Source organism: Delphinapterus leucas, chromosome 1, assembly GCF_059928025.1.
Source record: "Delphinapterus leucas isolate spDelLeu-1000000601 "Yukka" chromosome 1, BTC_Dleu_Yukka2, whole genome shotgun sequence".
Classification (NCBI taxonomy): domain Eukaryota; kingdom Metazoa; phylum Chordata; class Mammalia; order Artiodactyla; family Monodontidae; genus Delphinapterus; species Delphinapterus leucas.
The window spans coordinates 123,053,190-123,072,633 of record NC_143129.1 but is presented as its reverse complement, the minus strand read 5'-3'; the positions used below and the strand labels follow the sequence as shown (position 1 = coordinate 123,072,633).

At 41.5% G+C, this 19,444-nt stretch overlaps 1 protein-coding gene across 1 annotated transcript in view; it reads left to right on the top strand.

The window, feature by feature from the left end:
* The window catches only part of AK5 (adenylate kinase 5), a 238,174-nt gene that overhangs the window by 169,980 nt on the left and 48,750 nt on the right, over nt 1-19,444 (top strand). Inside the window, exons 8-9 of the mRNA XM_089920808.1 lie at nt 5,362-5,404; nt 7,598-7,642. Coding sequence (XP_089776934.1) covers nt 5,362-5,404; nt 7,598-7,642 — 88 coding nt within the window. The remainder of the gene's footprint in view (nt 1-5,361; nt 5,405-7,597; nt 7,643-19,444) is intronic.

Sequence of the window (19,444 nt, the reverse complement as noted above, 5' to 3'; positions counted from 1 at the left end):
ATCTTCCCGGACCGGGGCACGAACCCTTGTCCCCTGCATCGGCAGGCGGACTCTCAACCACTGCGCCACCAGGGAAACCCCCCGATAACCATTTTTAAAATTGTTTATGTGAGATGTTTTGCTGTTTTTGTTCCTTAACAGGCATAAAGAAAGAGAATCCAAAAATCTCATTTTCAGGCTCCAAAATGGGGAAATGGTACTGTTTTATTTGTTCCTTTTTATTCTTCTTTCCTGTTAAGATTCTGGTTCTCAGTAAAGATGAACCCTTCTGAGAACTGCAGGAACTTTTGCATCTCAACCCCAGCCCTACTTCCCTGCTATTGCTTCTTATAATCAGAGATAGTGTCTTTAGACAAACTTAAATAGAAAATCCTCATATGCTAGCATTTCATGGGTCATGATTCTCCAGAATTTGGATGATCTGCTTAGTACTAGTTGAAGTAAGAAAAAGTTAGAAAACACTGCTCCTCACATTGTCTCAGAAACTACAGAATCTCTTTGAAATCAATTTTTTTTGGATTTTGAAAAGAAATTAAAAATGGATTGTTATCTGTGCTCAGTGCCAGAGAAAGAAAATACTTTTTTCTTTGCAGTATTTGTGAATTTTAGGGCCAAAAATTAATCTTTGCTGTGACATTTTATTATTATATAAAGCCTCTTTCTCATAATCCCACTTGAAGCTATACACATTTTTTATGCCATGAAACACACACACTGGTTTGTTTGTTTTAATTTATTTTTTGGCTGCATTGGGTCTTCATTGCTGCGCATGGGCTTTCTCTAGTTGTGGCGAGCGGGGGCTACTCTTCGTTGCGGTGCGTGGGCTTCTCACTGCGGAGGCTTCTCTTGTTGCAGAGTATGGCCTCTAGGTGCATGGCCTTCAGTAGTTGTGGCTCGCGGGCTCTAGAGCGCAAGCTCAGTAGCTGTGGCACAGGGGCTTAGTTGCTCCGCGGCATGTGGGATCTTCCCAAACCAGGGATTGAACCCGTGTCCCCTGCATTGGCAGCAGATTCTTAACCACTGTGCCACCAGGGACATCCACACACACACTGTTTAATACAAACGAGAACTAGGAAAACACTCCCAAAATGACCTACTACTTCCCTCTCTTTCCCAGGGGAGGTTTTGTTTTGTGGTCCCCAAAAGGATTTTAAAAATCAACACCATCTACTCAAGGAGGGGCAGTAGAGGATCTGATGACTGCCCCCCCCACACACATAACAGTAAGAGGATGCTGATGAGGAAATGTAGCTTGGTATCAGGGCACTGAGGTCAGTCCTCAGCCCAGCTCTGCGCGCAGTGGAAGCTCAGATACATCCCAATCCAGTGGTACAACAGAACTTTAGTTACATCATTCCTATCAGGGTTGCAGCAAGGATCCAGTAAGCTCATATCTGTAGAAATGCTGCCAGAGCTGTAAAGCACTGCTTAAGTGTCAGCTTCATGTTATGACATGATCTGCTTGTGACAGGGCCGCTGGTCCCGTAACCAGGAGCAGATGCTGTGGTGACATCAAAGCAGGATGAAGAACTTCACCATAGATGGTGAACCATCTATGAAGCTATGCTGTTTTGATCTTGCCCACCAAAACTTCAATAATTCAAGGCACTGGGAGCAACCAAACATCCATATCTCAAGGTGAAGATAATAGGACCTCTGATCCAAAAGGAAAACACAAACACATACCAATTAGCTGCTCTTCCTACAAAGAATACCAGAATCCAGCCTTGCAGAAGTAGTTGCTTGCCTACGGATCCACGCAGGGAAGTAGAGTTGAATGCAGGTTGCTTTTACTCTCCTACGGCTCTGGCTTGACTGGGAATGAGGGATAGAGAGCAAAACCAATCTGTAGTCCAAATCCAGCTTCCCCATAAAGCCACCAATCCTACCCTGAGGTTCTAAATGTGTTCAACAGGATTCTAGATTTCTCACCATCAACTACCAACATATTATCAAATACCGATCACACAAAAAAATGTGTCGACCTGAGTTGGGTTTGGGGGGGCTAGTGGTTTTGCTGCAGGCTTTCCTACCTTCGCCAGTATTAACAGCGTCATTGCAGGCTGTGTCTGGGTTCCAGACTAGTGAGTCACAAATGGCACTTACATAAATCTGTGCTTGTTTTTGTACTACCTCTCTTTGTAAGCTTCTTCATACTTGGTATGCCGCTTCATGCCCCGAAAGCCTAGTTTTACACTGCAGAAAGTCTTCTGTGTCTCACTGTACCCACAAAGTCTAACCCCGCATTCAGACTTACAGGCAACAAAGGGCTTAGTGGATACAGCAGCAACAAGGTAAAAGGCTGCAACCCCCAGAGGCACCCACAGGTACCCAGGGTGGAACTGGGTTGTTGGTGGGTTGTGTTTTCTCCGAGAATGCCTCACAGAAGATGCAGCTACAGTGGAACTGGATATAAACACCTTATCAGCCATTTCTCCAAGAAGCTTATCTAACATTTTGCACCTTATATAACTGACATTCTGAAATTAATGCCTCTTATGCAGAACACACCTAGCATTTGAAAAGAAAAAGAATTAGGGCCCCCGGAGGCTGTATGACATCTTTTCACCAAAACCAGAAGTGTTTGCCTTTCACTGGTTGTTTCATGTATGTGTGTGTGTTTAGATGTCAGATCAATTTTATCTACAAAAGATCAATTGTGAAGTTCATTGGGCATCACTGGAAAATAACACCCTGCAATCAAACATCCCATTCACCTGGGTTTTCATGTCAGTGGGTGCAGTGTAGCACTTTCCTGATGGAGAGTGTTTGACGGTTGCATCTATGCTCCAGAAACTTGTTCACTATCAATGCATTCATGGAAATGAAGCTGGGGATCATCTGAAGCACTTGGGCAAACAGAACAGAAGACTGTGAATAAGAGCTGTGGATAAAAGCAGGTCAGACTCAAGAAGCCAAATAAAGGTCAGAAAGGCCCTTTTATAACCTGGTGCATTGTTTTATGAATTCAGATTAACCCTGATCAAACTCCCAAGACATGATAGCCAGGTACAAGAAAGATCTGTTACAGTTTGGTCTATAAGGTGGGTGTAAGTCTGATAATTCAACAATAATATTAAAAATCGAGAGAAAAGACCTCATGGTTTCCTCTTAACGTTACCTGAATATATTCAATAGCTGTTTGACAAGCAATAAGCAGAGTCTGATTAAACGATTCTTTTCCAGCAAAGGCTACTGAGCCTCTTTCTATGTAGCTGCATCTTAGGCAAACATATTAATTGCTTCAAATAGGTCCCTGTCTCATGTGGGCTTCCCTAGAAGCAGAGGCTAAGATGGGGATTCTTTGCAAGTGTGTTATTGGGTGTGCTCTTGCGAGACAGGGAGAGACGCAGGATAGGGCAGGGGGAGAAGCCAGCTGGATATTAGCTTCAACTTGATCTCAAGGGGACCACTGGGGAACAACTTATACCAGAGTCATCCCAGCTTGAGGGAGGAACCAGACTCCTGTGTGCTCTTAGCAGCAGCTGGGGGATGGGTGTACCAGCCAGCTGAGCAGCAGGACACTAACAAGTCCACTATGGTAGCTAAGATGATGGGACTAAATCTCTAGGAGCCAGACTGTGTGGTAGGAGATGCAGTTCTCATCCCAACCCTGGCCTCACTAAGGACATGATGATATGGCCACGGGCCCCTCACATGGCCTCTGCAACTACCAATTTCCTCATCTGTAAAATGGGAGAGCAGGGGTGGTAGAGTTGGATTAGACGATCCCTGCACAATGTGAAATGCAATGATTTCAGTAAGGGAAGTGGGCGGAGGCTCACTGAGGAATAGTGGTTGTTTTCTTCTATTCATGGAAAGGAGTTAATTAATGTAAATGTGTCCCTGAATAACTAGTCCATTGAATACTCTTCCCTCACCTGGAATAGCTCTGGATACACAGGCAAATCTAGGAAGACAAGCAATAAAGTTGCCCTGAAGGCGTATGTTCTAAAAAAGGATGGCAAGGCTCTGTTTTCAAACAAAGTGCTTTTGTGGCAATTTACCTAAAGGGAGCATTAATACAACCAGGCAACCTCATTTAACTGACTCCTGTATCAAAGCAAATTAGAGGCAAGAGGCTGGAGTAAAGCATGAGCCAGAGGCTGTCCCTGAAAAACTACACAGCCTCTAGGGGGAGCAGTTTGGAAACATCTATCAAAATTATAAATACATTTATTCTTTGCCTGCACAGCACGCTCTCTGGGAATTTATCCTACAGGTATATATGTGTGAAATGACATTTATATGAGTTTATTCATTGTGCTACTTTTTCAAAAATAGTCCAAGATTGTGAACAACTCAATGGTCCATCAATAAAGAACTAGTTAAAAACAATAACAACTATGGTACCTTCCATACAGTGGAATACTGTATAACCCAAGAACATCTGTACGGGTACAGAAGGTTCTCCTGGATATATTGATTAGTGAAAAAGCAAAGGGAAGAACAGTATTATCAGATTAGTATGTATATTATAGACACATATGCATACATAATATGTTTGCTTCTTTCTGTGTAATGGAGGTAATAAGATCATATAGTTATACTCAAGTGTATCCATAGATATCTAGAAGTCAGTTTTTGTGTATCCGGAAAGATACCCCCCAAAAAACTTTTATGAGTGGTTATCTCTAAGGGATGAGGGAGTGAGAAAATGGGATGGATAGAGACATAGGTGGGAGTGAGAAATCTCACCAATGCCTTTTTACAGATTTCCTTTCTGGATTTTTTTCCCAACCATCATAGGTTTTTCTGTAAGGAAAAGGGAGGAGCTGTTTGATTAAAAAATAAAATGGAAATTTAAAAGGCAGGCATCAATCAAAGCTGGTCATTCCAACTTCCCTTATCTCATGCTTTCGTTCAGGGATTGGCAAACTGAGGCTGTTGGTTAAGTAGTAAGACCATATGGCTCACAATGCTGAAAATGTTTACTATCTGGCCCTTTGCAGAAAGTTTGCCAAGTCCAGCTGTAAATCATGGAGTTGTTTGTAAAATAGTTGTACTCCTCCTATCAGTGAGCTTCAAGTACTTCTGTCAGTTTTGTCTTCTTTACGTCAGCTTTTCTGACCACAGAGAGTTATGCACCAAGGAAAAAGGCAGGATATTGCACCTGTTACAAAGAGCATGAACTCTGGGGACAGACAGCCCAGGTTTAAATCTGGGCTTTGTCCCTCACGACTATGTGGCCTTGGGCAACTAACTTCTTGAACTCAGTATGGTTTTCATCTGTAAAAGCTGGGTAATAATGGTACCTCCTTCACAGAGTCGTTTGGAAGGTTAAGTATGTTAATGCTGGCAAGAAGTTTAGTACAATGCCTGTTAGTATTATCATCTAATATTTTCATTTTTTATAAACAGGGTGATGACCAGTTAAATGTGTTTGAAGAAGACACCATAGGAGGTGAGCTTTATTTACTGATCAGACCAAAGTTGTCATTTTAGTAGCTCTGAGCATGTCTTTTTTTATTAAACACCACTAAGAGATAACAATCTACCAACAGCTTGTACTTTTCCCTTAGCCAGGGAACATGATTAAGATTGGGACTCTTTGGATCTCTCCCCTTTTGGTCCACGTAAAGAATCAAAGGGACGCCTTACTAAGAGATGCATTTCCTCACTGCCCAGAGAACATGAGCCCCAAGACGCTCAGTGAAGAGAGGATGCTCTGGTTAAAATGTTTGGAAAACACAATACCCAATCCCCTTTGGAAGATTCACATATATAAGAGCACAGCAAGACTCCCACATGTCCTGTAGGAAAGAGAGCTGGCTATCTTTAATTCACCATTCTTCAAATTTTATTGGAACACAAAAGTCTTTTTCCTGCATCGTGGTTACTACTCTGCAGTGTACCATTGGGATGCAACTTAAGAAACACCTAAATTATACTGCTTCATAATTTTGTCATGTTAAAAGTCTTGCCAAAACTAAAAAAATCCAACCATAATTAGCTACACATGGAACTGAAAATAGATAAAATTATGTGAATTTGAGTTTGTCCAGAAAAAGATAAGTTTCATGATTGCCCTAGAAAAAAAATACCTGCTATCATTTCCACTCTGTGATAACTGTTGTTATAATTATGGTCCGTGGAAATATATTTACATTGACTGGGAGCATATACAAGTAAGTGAATTGGCTTTCTAAATAACCCCAGCTCTAATCCTGCTGCTCCATGAGCATGGGGTAGTAGATAAAGTGTCATTTGATGATAATGGCAAGAGCAGGATGTAAAAATTGCAGTCACCAAATGACATAATGGTGACTCATGAGGAAAAGGCACATAAACATGAAGCAAGTGCAAATAATCAACTCAGCCCCAACTGGATGGGGATTGATTGATTGCTGAATAACGTTTCCTCTTTTCCTGGTTATAAAATTAACACACATTCATATGGAAATTTTTTTAAGGTAGAAAATAAGAGCCATCTAAGACCTTATGACCTCTGAATAATCATGGGTAACATTCTGGTTTATTTTATTGTAGTGTACTGTCTATATACCTATTTTTACCTAGTTGAGAATACATGTGTACGTACAAACATTATCTCCAATATTTTGTACCTATCATAACATAAGCATGTTCCCATGTCATTGAAAACTCTCTATAAACCTAATTTGTAATGACCACATTGTATGAATGTACTATCATTTTATGAATGTACCATCATTAATTTTTAAAAATAACTAGTCATTTTTAAAAAATAACTATTTTTTTAAACTGGAATAAGATAACCATACTAATACTAACAATAATAACCACTTTCCTAGATTGCAAATACATTAAATGTTGCTCAGCTTCATAAAAGTAAACTAGAAGAAAAAAGTAAACGAAGTATGGAGAACATGAGATGACCGTTTGGCTCCACGTGTTAAAAGCATCAATCTATCTGCCTTTAACAGAAAGCTCCAGATAATACTCGATTTTTCCAGTCAGCATGGGCTATTCTCTAAAGAGACTGAAGCATCTGTTTGATTTCAGAGAACGATAACAAAAAATCCTTTCATGTGAAAACCAAATGGTTCCAAAGACCCCCAAATTCACCTCTTTCCTCTGTTTCCAGCTCTTTTTCCTTGTCTCCTTCTTCTTCTACCCCAACTCAATTCTTCATGCCCTATTCCCTCTCTCTCTCTCTCTCTCTTCTCTCTCTCTCTCTCTGTCGCTCTCTGTCTCTATCTCTCTCTGGTAGAGTTGGGCCTTTCACTCAACTAATAGTGGATTCCTGCAAAAATGTAGCATTGTGTATATAAGTGAACCATTTCATGACTACCTACTACATCACGTGACAACTGGAAATCTTTTAGGGCTCCTCAAACTCTGCAGAGTTTCACACTTTGCCAAAAATCCCTAATCATTCCTTTGCCTTAAAGCAGTGGTTCCCAAGATTCAGCTCTCACTCCCCACCTTCATGACTTTTGTTTTATCTCTATCCTATCTATTCTCTATATATTATATAGAATACTGTATACTATAATACATAATGTAATAGTATATATTATACTATACTATATAATACTATATACTATATAGTATAAAACCAGGGTTTCAATACAGTTTTTCTTTCTGTATAACTTAAATTATTCTTATTTTAAAGGTTTCACGGAAGATTTGAGAAAGTGTAAAATTATTTTCCTGATTGGTGAGTAACAGCCCTCAAATTTTCAACTGTAATTGCTAATAATAACCATGTGGTAAGGAAAAAAGACTACTCATTTCTCAACCTGTTTTGAAGTCTTGGCCCTTTTTTAGTCAAGATTACACCCCCGAGGCTTCCGGATCATTCCTTTCATTTATACAGTTTTATATTACTTTGGCTTTGTATCTTTTCAGCATAGACAAAGCAGGACTCTAAGGAATATCAAACTCCTGAGTTTAGCTCTATGATAATAAAATGCATTATAATCCCACAGGTAAAAGGATGCCTATGTCTATTAAAATCTAACACCTTTTCTGTTTGAACAATGACCTGCTCCTCCCTAAACTAAATACGTCAGTAACCACATATTCAAGTATACCTTAATAACCATACCCTGCATTCCATACAGCTAACAACAAAAACAATCTTGTTTGTTTTATGCCCTAGTGCAAAGAAACTCATTGGGAAATAAATTGTGGGACAAAATTCATTTCGGGTTAACCAGCATTTTCTGAGCACCTATTATGTTCCAAGTTATCTCGTTTAATCCTTTCACAATCTTATAGGTTGGCAGTCTATCCCTATTATATATCTATTACACAGACAAGAAAAGCGAGCCTCAGGAGGTTAAGCAACTTGTCCAAGGTCACAGAGCTTATTAGTATGAGAATCAGATTTCCAGTTTTTCTCTTGGGAATAAATGGGACTAGTTGCACAGCAGTTAAAATTACATAGAATAGGACAAAATATCGTCAGATCACCTCCCAAAACTTAGTGCTTTTCCCTCTAGCTAGTCAAGTCTATAGAAAAGTTAATACACTCACTTAATACTGTACATTTTTCAGAAAATACCTATTTATATTCAGAAATAATGAAAAGGTCCACACCTCCTCAATGAGTGGGAAAAAGAATGGTTATCAGCACCCTAGAAATATACTCAGATATACTTAGAATCTTGCACCCTAAAGTCAGGATTCTTCCTTGGAAATCTTTCAGTAAACCTCCCTAATTGTCAGATGAAGAAACTGAGTCACAGAGAATTTAAGGGTTTTGAAGCAGGTCATTCAAACAACTGGTAGCAGAGAGGAGACCAGGGTCCGTGGCTGTGGTTCCCCATTTCCAGGCCCTCCTCACCCCACAACTGAGTTATGTGGGTTGTCACCCTAGACGGTCCCCCACATTTAATCATCCACCAACTACTTACTGAATATTGGACCCATGCTGGGCAGTGAGCAGGGATCAGAGAGGAAAAGGAGAACTAATCAGGTTATTATCACAAACCTTGAAAAGCATTGGGAAGGAAATGAGCTGAAACAGCGAACAAGCAGGGTGAAGTGTTTGGGGTAAAAATGGGTGATCAGGGAAGTCCCTGTGAAAGCGACATTTAAGCAGGGAACTAAAGGACAAGATGGATGACTGAAGGGATTAGTGGCAGGTGAGAGGAAGACGAAGTCTAGCCAAAGTGAACAGCGTGTCTAAGCAGTGAGAATTCTTGAGCTCAACTGAGCTCTGTTTCTGACCTGCTTGTCTCTAGTTGACCTTAGCCTTGGGAACTGGATGGACAATTGCCTCACTTAGTTTACATTCTTTTCAGAAAGTAAAGGTACATTATGTCTACTCCTTACCAAAAAGAAACTCATCATCATAATTTCAAAGAATATTTCCCTTTCCACACAAATTTTAATCAATTATCTTGGCATCTAGAATATACACAATAAATTATACTTTCTGTCCAGCTTTTATCTTAGAGGCCAAATTAGGAAAAGGGGAAACTCTTTAAACTTGAAGTTCAGGAATCCAAAGAATGAGGCTTTATTATCACATAGCAATCTGTGTTTTTAATAATGTGGTCCAAAAAAAAGCTTTTTAAAATAGTACAGCATGTTTTGTGGTGGTTGTTATTGTCTCTAAGAATAATATTATTTCAGATTTACCCATTGTTTGGCACCATACTTGAATTTTGAGTGTATTTTCAAATATTGCTTCTATCTAGCCAGGCCTAAAGATCTCAGCTCACCTGTTACTAAGCCCTGTGCCCTTCAGAAGGTGAAATAGCACAATATAAAATCTGGCATCAAGACTTCCCTGGTGATCCAGTGGTTGAGATACCGCGCTTCCGATGCAGGGGATGCAGGTTTGATCCTTGGTTGGGGAACTAAGATCCCACATGCCATGCAGTGCGGCCAAGAAAAAAAAAAAAGTCTGTCACCAGACAAACCTTAAGACCCTCCAGGGTCCACAGACCACACTAAAAACTGCCGCTCTGAATAAAGGTTTTCTTTTTTTTTATATCAACCAGACTGTCCTGTACTTCAACTTGTTAGTCAGTCACTATTCTAGAAAAGAAGGATTTCAGCTTACTGTTTGGGCCATGTACAAAGCAACTGCAATGAGAAGGAAAATGATGGTTCTCCTTCTAGGCTATTTACTGGATTCTGCTTGAAAATTAAGGCTTTAGTTCTAAATATACTTAAGCCTTGAACAGCATGGGTTTGAACTGCACGGGTCCACTTATACGCTGATTTTTTTCAATAATAAATACTACAGTACTACCCGGTCCAGGTTGGTTAAATCCACGGATTCAGAACCATGTATCAGCAGGAACCAAGTATTCAGAGAGCTGGCTATAAGTCATACATGGATTTTCAATTGCAGGGAGGGTTCGCACCCATAAGCCCTGCATTGTTCAAGGATCAACTGTACTTTCTCGACAGATGGCAGGATGGTATTTTGAGGCTGTATTATTGCAGGTCAATTTGAAGCTCATAAAAATACTCGGGCTGTCGTCGACACACCCATAGCAGTTTTGATGAGCTTTAATCACCACAGTCAGCTGATTTCAGTAAAGTAAGTGTGGTTTTGTCTATATGAGAAGATGGCTGAATTTTTCATTTTTCAAATTATTGTCCTGACAGCTACCAAGACAGGTGGGGTTGTAGTATTAGCCAGAACCTAGGTTGACATCTTCACTGTTAGTCTTAAGATAATAATATTAATATTCCTAAAGTATCCTGGTTTAAAGTCTCCTGGTTCCCTTTTGCCCACAGAAGGGTCCAACTCCTTAGTCTGGCCTCCAAAGCGCTCTCCCTACTGGCCTCAACGTGTCTTCCCCTTTTCCCACACAGGAGTCTTCAGCCCCAACCTCACCTGCACCATTATTATCTCTTGAACTTTCCTCTGCTTTTGCCAGTCCTCTCACCTGAAATGTCTTCTCCCCTGACTAATCATGCCCCAAGGTCAGGTTTAATTCTTAGGTCTCTGTGCGGTCTTCTCTGATCTCCAGCCTTCCTCCGCTGTGCTTCTCTATCCCTGTGTCTGCATCACTCATTTAGATGCCCCAGAATGACTAGAACAACAAATATTGTTGGAATAATGAATTCTTTAGGAAGCAGTGCGGTCAGTTTCCGTAACAACTGAAATAGCAGTTGGAATTCCTGGACCAGAACTGACAGGCTGCTTCTGCCAGGATGGTTTTCAGGTTAACTATGAACCTAACCAGACGCTTCTTACGCCATGTGGCTGCTGCCTTCTCACGGAGAACAAGCCACACAACTCCTCCCCGTTCCAAGCTGGTGCTTTTTCTTGCTCATTTGCAAAATAGTTTTAATTGGGGACAAATAATTGCACTGACTGCCCTCTGAGTCGAAAAAATGTTCAGAGAAAGTGTACCGTCTGGATCAGAGGGAAAAATGACAAGGATGGACCTAGTTGGCCCTTTGAATGTTGTTGTGAAAATTATTGCCTCTATGTTCATGAAGAAGGCAGCTCAGTAGCTATTTATAGAGAAATGCCTTCCAAAGAACAGATAAGATATCTCACAGGATAGGGCCTGGTGATCAAAAGGATTGAAAAGGGTTCTATGGTTGTTCACAAACAAGATGTAAGAACTGTGTTGGGGACTCCCCTGGTGGCGCAGTGGTTAAGAATACGCTTGCCAAGGCAGGGGACACGGGTTCGAGCCCTGGTCCGGGAAGATCTCACATGCCGTGGAGCAACTAAGCCCGTGCGTCACAACTACCGAGCCTGGGCTCTAGAGCCCGCGAGCCACAACTACTGAGCCTGTGAGCCACAACTACTGAAGCCCATGCGCCTAGAGCCTGTGCTCCACAACAAGAGAAGCCACTGTCGTAAGAAGCCCACGCACCGCAACGAAGAGTAGCCCCCGCTCGCCACAACTAGAGAAAGCCCGCACACAGCAATGAAGACCCAACGCAGCCAAGAATTAATTAACTGATAAATTAAAAAGAAAAAAAAAGAAGAACTGTGCTGTTGTACAAGACTGGGTCACAATCGTTGCTGAAAACAGAAAATTATTTGGAAAATGCAAAAATATCTTAAAGAGCCCCGTGACATCCCATTAACAGGCTCCTACAGTTTTTCACAACATTTTCTGGTACATTTCTTTCCTTTTTTTCTTTTTTTAAATCTCTTGATCATTATCTTGCTATTATCCAATCTATTTTGGCTTCTTTTTCCCTTCTCTGCTTTTCATGGCCTGCCTATCCCCCAAATGTAACATAACCTGAATTCCCATTAATTCCTATCCAAAGCCTTGGGAGAAGTTCTTCAGTTTGGAAAATCATCTGACTTTACAGGAGAAGTGTGAGACTAATGGCATAATGATCAAGACATCATTCAATGGCTGTAGCTTTCAGTGTAGCAGGAACACAGAGGGCCTTGTGTACCTTGGCATTGGTGCTGAACTACCGCTTTTAACTAGTAAGCTTTGGGAGGTACTTGTATAATATTTTGTGTTATTCTGTGCATTTTTTCACCACCGCACAACTAGTCCTATTTATTTCCTGGAGGAAAACTAAAGAAATGAGAATTTTTGCTTAAAACCCAATATCTCAATGCCTGTCATTATTTTATTAAGGTCTATTGTCATTTCATAGTTGCCCTGTTATTAAAGAACTATGAATAAATCTAATTTTTAGAGAGTATTTCCTTGGAGATCAGGTTAAACATTTTTGGTGGAATTGACTCATGTATTTGGTCAAATTACAAATGAAAATGAAATCTGATTGTTTTAACTTGATGTAGCTATAATAGAAGCCAATGTTTATTGAACACTTACACAGCAGGCACTGTACAAAATGCTTTATAATGTTATCTTACTTAATGTATCTGCTCTATGGAGTATTATCGCCATCATATTTTTCAAGTAAGACGTCAGAGAGTTAAGTAATTTACTAGTAAATGATGGATCCAGGGCTTGAAAGTTTGGATTTTATCATTAGCAAAGATGCTGCCAGTTGTTTTCCTTGAAGTGACAGGCTCACTTTATTACTTTTCAAGAAAATGTTTGCCAGATACTCAAGTCTGAAAGACCATAGTTTTATCTGTTATTCAGTCTTTCAGAAGGTAAAAATGATGTTCAACTAAAAAACAGCTAGTTCAACAACTCAAACGATCACACAGTGCTTTTCTTGAGAAAAACATTAAATGTACCTGGCTGTGCTGAAGTTCCTTACGCATCTTCCCATTTTGTCTCACAAAATATTACAATAATATGTACTTAAGGTCAAAATTAAACTTTTTCATTGCTTCATCAAGAGCATTCTTAAGTAACAATGGCATTGTTTTCTTCTTTCTTTCTTTCTCTCTTTCTTTTTTTCTTTCTTTTTTTCTGTGAGTTCATGGTGGTGAAGAATACTAGAATAATTGGCTTTGATTGGCACCACAGGTTTACAGCCATTGCTTTTGCACCATCAGTGAAAAGCAAATAACCTCTTAGTATTGTAATCAAAATAGGGGACCGGAGTCTGTGGACCACACTATGAGAACTCTAGGGTTAATTAGATTTGGGGGTGTGTTTTTGGGCAGCTATAAGAAACCCCAGACTTAGCGTTTGGGAGATCTTGGAGGGAAAAAGTCCCTTGTGCCTTGTTTTCACTTGTCCTTTCAAAAGCAAATAACCGGGACTTCCTGATGGCACAGTGGTTAAGAATCTGCCTGCCATTGCAGGGGACACAGGTTCAATCCCTTGTCCAGGAAGATCCCACATGCTGCAGAGCAACTAAACCGGTGTGCCACAACTACTGAGCCCGTGTGCCACAACTACTGAGCCCACGTGCCTAGAGCCTGTGCTCCGCAACAAGAGAACCCACCGCAATGAGAAGCCCGTGCACCGCAATGAAGAGTAGCCCCTGCTCACCGCAACTAGAGAAAGCCCAAGCGCAGCAATGAGGACCCAAAGCAGCCAAAGATAAATAAATAAATAAATAAAATTTTTTTTAAAAAGCAAATAATCTCACAAATGTGAGGAAGCAGTTAGGGGAAAGGGGTGCATCTACCAAAAGTCCCTGTTTCTCTGGGGGCTCCTGTGGACCTGGAAAAGTTCTGAATGCTTCTCTATACCCTGTGGTGCAAGGGATGCCTGAAAGGAAAGTCTGGGTGCTAGTCAGAACTGGCAAAGAGAAATGCATCTGGAGGACCGGGAGGAGACTCCAGAAAAGGGGCTGAATGGAAGGTGGAGGGGACACACCCCGGGGAACCAACAGCACCGGGAAGACCAGGACTGAAGGAAGGGTGAAGAAAACCCTCCAGGTGGGTGACAGCCCTGACTTGGAAACTGAACTTCAAGTTTGTCTAAGTCCACTTGGGCTAACAAAATACCATAGACTAAAAAACAGAAATTTATTTCTCACTGTTCTAGAGACAGGAAGTCTAAGATCAAAGCACCGACAGACTCAGTGACTGGTGAGAACACGTTCCTGGTTCCTATACAGCCATCTTCTCACTGTGCCCTCACATGGTGGAAGGGGCTAGAGAGCTCTCTGGGGCCTCTTTTATAAGGACACTAATCTTATTCATGGGGTCTCCACCCTCGTGACCCACGCACCTCCCAAAGGCCCCACCTCCTAATACCATCACAGTAGACTTTAGGATTTAACATAGGAATTGCGGGGCGGGGGGGGCGGGACACAAAGAACTGGACTATCAGGGTTATCAAAAATGATTGGATTAGGCTAAGAAAACCCAGCCTAGACTTGGTTGTTTCCACTATGAAAAGAAAACAGGCAGCTCATGAGCTAGGCTGAGTTCACATAGAGAAATAAGTTTCCATCTGACTCCAAAGCCTGTGGCTTGCCCTAACTGTGAAACATCATCCCTGCTCTAGACACAGCCGCGTGATTGCCACGGCTCTTTCTCCCCTGAAGGGGTGCAGTTACTAAGGGCCCCTTTGGCACTCACCCTGGCCGATACCTGTTTTTCAAAGTCCAGGCCATTCAGGATGGAAGTAACGGGAGACACACTGGAAAGACCAAGACAATCTCAAATATATTTACAAAACAATGGGATATCTTCTAACGTTGGAGAAATGCAGGCATTGTGTGCTGACTATGAACCTACTTAATTACATAAATCTTTTCACTGCAAAAAGCTCTACGTATGTTTGACTAGAACAAAACACTTTCTTCATTTATACAGACCAAATTAATAAACCTTTATCAAGGGCTCACTATGCTTAAAGAACTGTGAGGTTCAAAAAGACATTAAACAATCCTTGGAACACTGCATGACATGGCAGAGGGGATTTTTTTCTCCATGTTTTTAAAAATTATTTCCTCAAAGAAAAGAATGTTGCTGAGTTAAGTCATCCAGAAGGGCAAATTATTGCTAAAAAGAAAAGAGCACAAGTGAGTAAGTTTTACCAGGTAAAGTGTCTTCCTACCCATTTGTTGAGCTCTTTTTAGAAATGCCATTAATTCACCAACAGAGTCACCTGGTGAAGTTTTAGGTGCTGAGCCTGTTCACTCAGTCAAGGCCACATCTCCAAGCTTGACTCACTGAAAGCCCCTTTTGCTTGTTCCAAGACCCATGAAGAATGATCACTGGACGCTGTCAGATGCTACAGACCCAAGACCCAGCACTGGAGATGAGGGAACACCCAAAATCTTATGTTTGTGTCCAAGCTCTGTGTGCCTTTGGACCAATCCCTTAGCCTCTCTATAACATAATTATTCTCCAGTTTGTGGGTCGCCCACCCAAGAGTATGGGATTTGATTATATCTCTAGTCTGTCCCTCCTACCTATCTTGTGGTTCCGTCTTTTTGTCTTTAGCTGTAGAGGATCTTTTCTAGCTGGTTTCAGTCTTTTTCAACAATGGTCATTCTTTAGATTGTGATTTTGGTGTGCTCATGACAGGAGGTGAGCTTAGGGTCCTTCTACTCTGCCATCTTGGTCACTCACCCCCTAGCCTCTCTGAATTTCTTTTAAATGGCAAAATAATGTTTGTCCTCTATTCACCCCAAGTTTGAATAGCCAATGAGTTGACATGTTGCGAACTGTTTTCCTAACTGGAAGCATGTACAGCAGAGACGTGGCCGCAAGGAAATGAAGTGTGGAGACAACTGAATAAGCCAAAGTTCCCATCCTCTACCTCAAAAATGTTTACTTTATTTACCTCATAAGAATATTAAAACTGGCATATACCGGGGACTTACTGTGTTCCGTATACTGTGCCGTCTTTATACATATTATCTTATTTAATCATCAGACCAATCATCTGTACTCGTATACTTCCCCATTTTACAGATGAAGAAATGGAGGTCCAGAAAGGTTAAGTAAATTTCCTAAGGTTGCACAGTTAGTAAGTGACAGACTTAAGACTCAGACCAAATTTCTCAGACTTCAAAGCTCATGCTATCGAAGGGTATGTAAATATATAGTGAGGAGGCCAAAATCTAGGTGTGGTTGTGAGAATATGGTAGATGAGGGAAGGGCTTGCCATAATTCTTTGAATAAGTACCTCAATTTTCTATTTTACTTTGTTCCTGGATATTTAGCTATTGATGTCTGAAAACAATGACAAAATAATAAGACATCAAATGAGTATCAATGAAAAAGACCTCTGAGTGCCCCAGCTATGTCTCTCCCAGTTATGTGTAATTCCATATTAACTTCAAAAAAGGAAACAATTTGATCCCATATCTGAAGCATTACTGAACCCCTCCCAAAGCACATTGATTTCAGAATATATTGATACATTGCATCTTTTACTAAGACATATTGTGGGTACCTTTTTGTGAGCTTTACCAAAACTATTTCAGAAGGCCAAGGGCTGCAACTAGCAAATGTCTGAGGATGTGGTGCTGGGTGGATCTGAGGAAGCTTGGTGCTTCTGGTGCTTTCTTGTGGGTTGGATGGAGTACCCTGACTCCATATTGATCTCAAACGATGGCTTAGTATGGAGGTGGAGGAAAAAATGGCCTGAGCTAAAGGATACATAGACTTTAAGGGGGCTGCTTAACTCCCCGAATGATAAATCTGTTCCCTTGCTGCTATATTAAATTCTTCCATTAGGTATATATTCTTTTGGGTTACTTTCATTAATTCATTTGGTACATTTTTTGAGTTTCTACTATATGTCAGCAAAGAGATAGACTTAAGTGTACAAAGAAAAAAGACAAGGCTACCTAATCTCAAGGAGCTCACGTTGTAGGGAGGGGACAAAGAAATGGTACAGCTGGTACATGCAATGGCAGAAGCATAGGTGATGGAGAGAAAGATGAAGTGGGGACGTGAGGGTGGAGAGGGGAGAGTCAGAGCTGAGTCCTGAGGAAGAAAAGGAATTGGCGAAGTGCAAGTGGGAAGATGACTGGGGTGGGCCCACGCACAGAGAGGGAAAAAGTGTGCAAGAGGGAGCCCCAGAGGTGAGGGGGTGGGAAGTGGTGCGAGGCAGAGCTGGAGATGAGACAAGGTCTGGATCGTGACCAGGCTAAGAAATATGAACTTAATCCTGTAGCAGTGAGGAGCCGTCAGGGCTTTTCCTCAGTCACGTGTCATCTGACGCAGGTTTCAGAAAGAGCACCGTGACAGCAGGGAATGGGAGCCAAGGCTACGGTGGGGAGGTCAGTCCACAGGTCATCTGGATGGTCATACAGGTGAGGAACAAAGAGGCAGTTGAAAGGGAAAAGAGGAAACAGATCCAAGAGATTGTGGGGTGTAGAATCAACAGGCTTTATAGATCTAGGGCTTCCCCGGTGGCGCAGTGGTTGAGAGTCCGCCTGCCAATGCAGGGGACATGGGTTCGTGCCTCGGTCCGGGAAGATCCCACATGCCGCGGAGCGGCTGGGCCCGTGAGCCATGGCCGCTGAGCCTGCGCGTCCAGAGCCTGTGCTCCGCAACGGGAGACGCCACAACAGTAAGAGGCCCACATACTGCAAAAAAAAAAAAAAAAAAAAAAAAAATCCATTGTGTGTACAGGTGAATGAGAAGAATTAGCATGACTCAGAAGTGGCTGGTTTAGACCACCGGGTGGACAGAGATGCCACTCAAGGAGATAAGGAATGTGGGGTAGAAGTGGGTTTTGGGGAGCCATAAAGAGTTCAGTTCTAAACATTTCAAAACTGAGATGCTTCTGGGACATCCAGAGATAATGTCCATTCAACAAGAGGTTTTTGAGATCTGGTACCCAGAATACAAATTCTGGCTATAGACAGAGATGTAGAATTCACCAGGATATCAATGGTAGGTGAGGACATGTATGTGGGAGAGATCACCCAGTGAGCTTGGGTAGAGGGAGGCTAGAGGAAAGCTGAGATCTGGAGGCTTGGAAACACCCATGCCAGAGCTGAAGGAGGAAAGAGAGGAAAGAAGAAAACAGGAGCAAATAGTGTCATAGAAGGCAAGGGAGGAGAGAGTTTTCATCCAGGGAAGTTTAAATAAAATGTAATGAAAAGTGTCTGTTGGGTTTAGCAACCAAAGAGCTATTGGTAACTTTGGTAAAAGCAGTTCCAGTGGAAAACGAGAAAGTAAAGCCAGTGGGTTTGGGGTGATTAAGAGGTAAGGGAATGAAGATGTACTCAATTCTAAGAGAAAGAAAAGACTTAGGGCAGTATCTAAAGGAAAAGGAAGCTCCAGAGTGAAATAGTTCTTAAATATAAGAGAGTCAAGCACATTTGTATAAATAGAGAGACAGTACAGAGTCTAGTTAAGAGTATGAACTACTTGAGTTCAAATCCCAGCTTTCCCATGTCCTAGCTGTGTGACCTTGGGCAACATCCTTACACTCACTCTTCCTCAGTTTCCTCATCTGTGATGTGGAAGCAATGATAGTACCAAGGTCATAGGGTTGACGTGAGAATGAAATGAGTTAACACATGTCACAGCGCTCTTAGTAAATACTCAACAAGCAGTAGCCATCAGTATAACTACTGTATATTGAGTTAGGGGAGACAACCAATAAGAAAGAGAATACCTTGATAAAAGGGGGACGAAGATGGAATCAGAAGGTAATTGGAACCTACAATTGGAACCCATCAGCAGCCATGACAGATGTTAAGAGATTGGTTAAATTCCTGTATCTGCTTCTGATGTCGTTCATTCAAATTAAACACTCCCTAAGGGATTGATTGTTAAATGAGGTGTTACCTAGAATAAGTGTGGTTGGCTAGGATCAGGGTGAGTTGAGGTGAGAAAGTATCTCTTAGACCTTTGGCTTAGGCCTGCCTGTTGGCTGCCAGTTCCTCTTGTGGACACATTCCTGAAGTTATTTACAACAACACAACAAGTTTTTACTCTGGGAGACCATATTTAGCCTTGAGGAACGAAGCAGAATAACAAGCCAGTGATTAAGGGGGCAGTGACTGTTTTGGCCTTTGGCCTTCCTATATGTAACATTCCCAAAGTATTTCCCTCTCATTTTGCTCCAAGCTCTAGGACCGAGAGTCTCAGAGCACCTTTTTAGCTATAAAAACATGTTCATTTGTTTATTTATTTATTTTTGGCCGCATTGGGTCCTTGTTGCTGCACGCGGGCTTTCTCTAGTTGCAGCGAGCAGGGGCTACTCTTCATTGC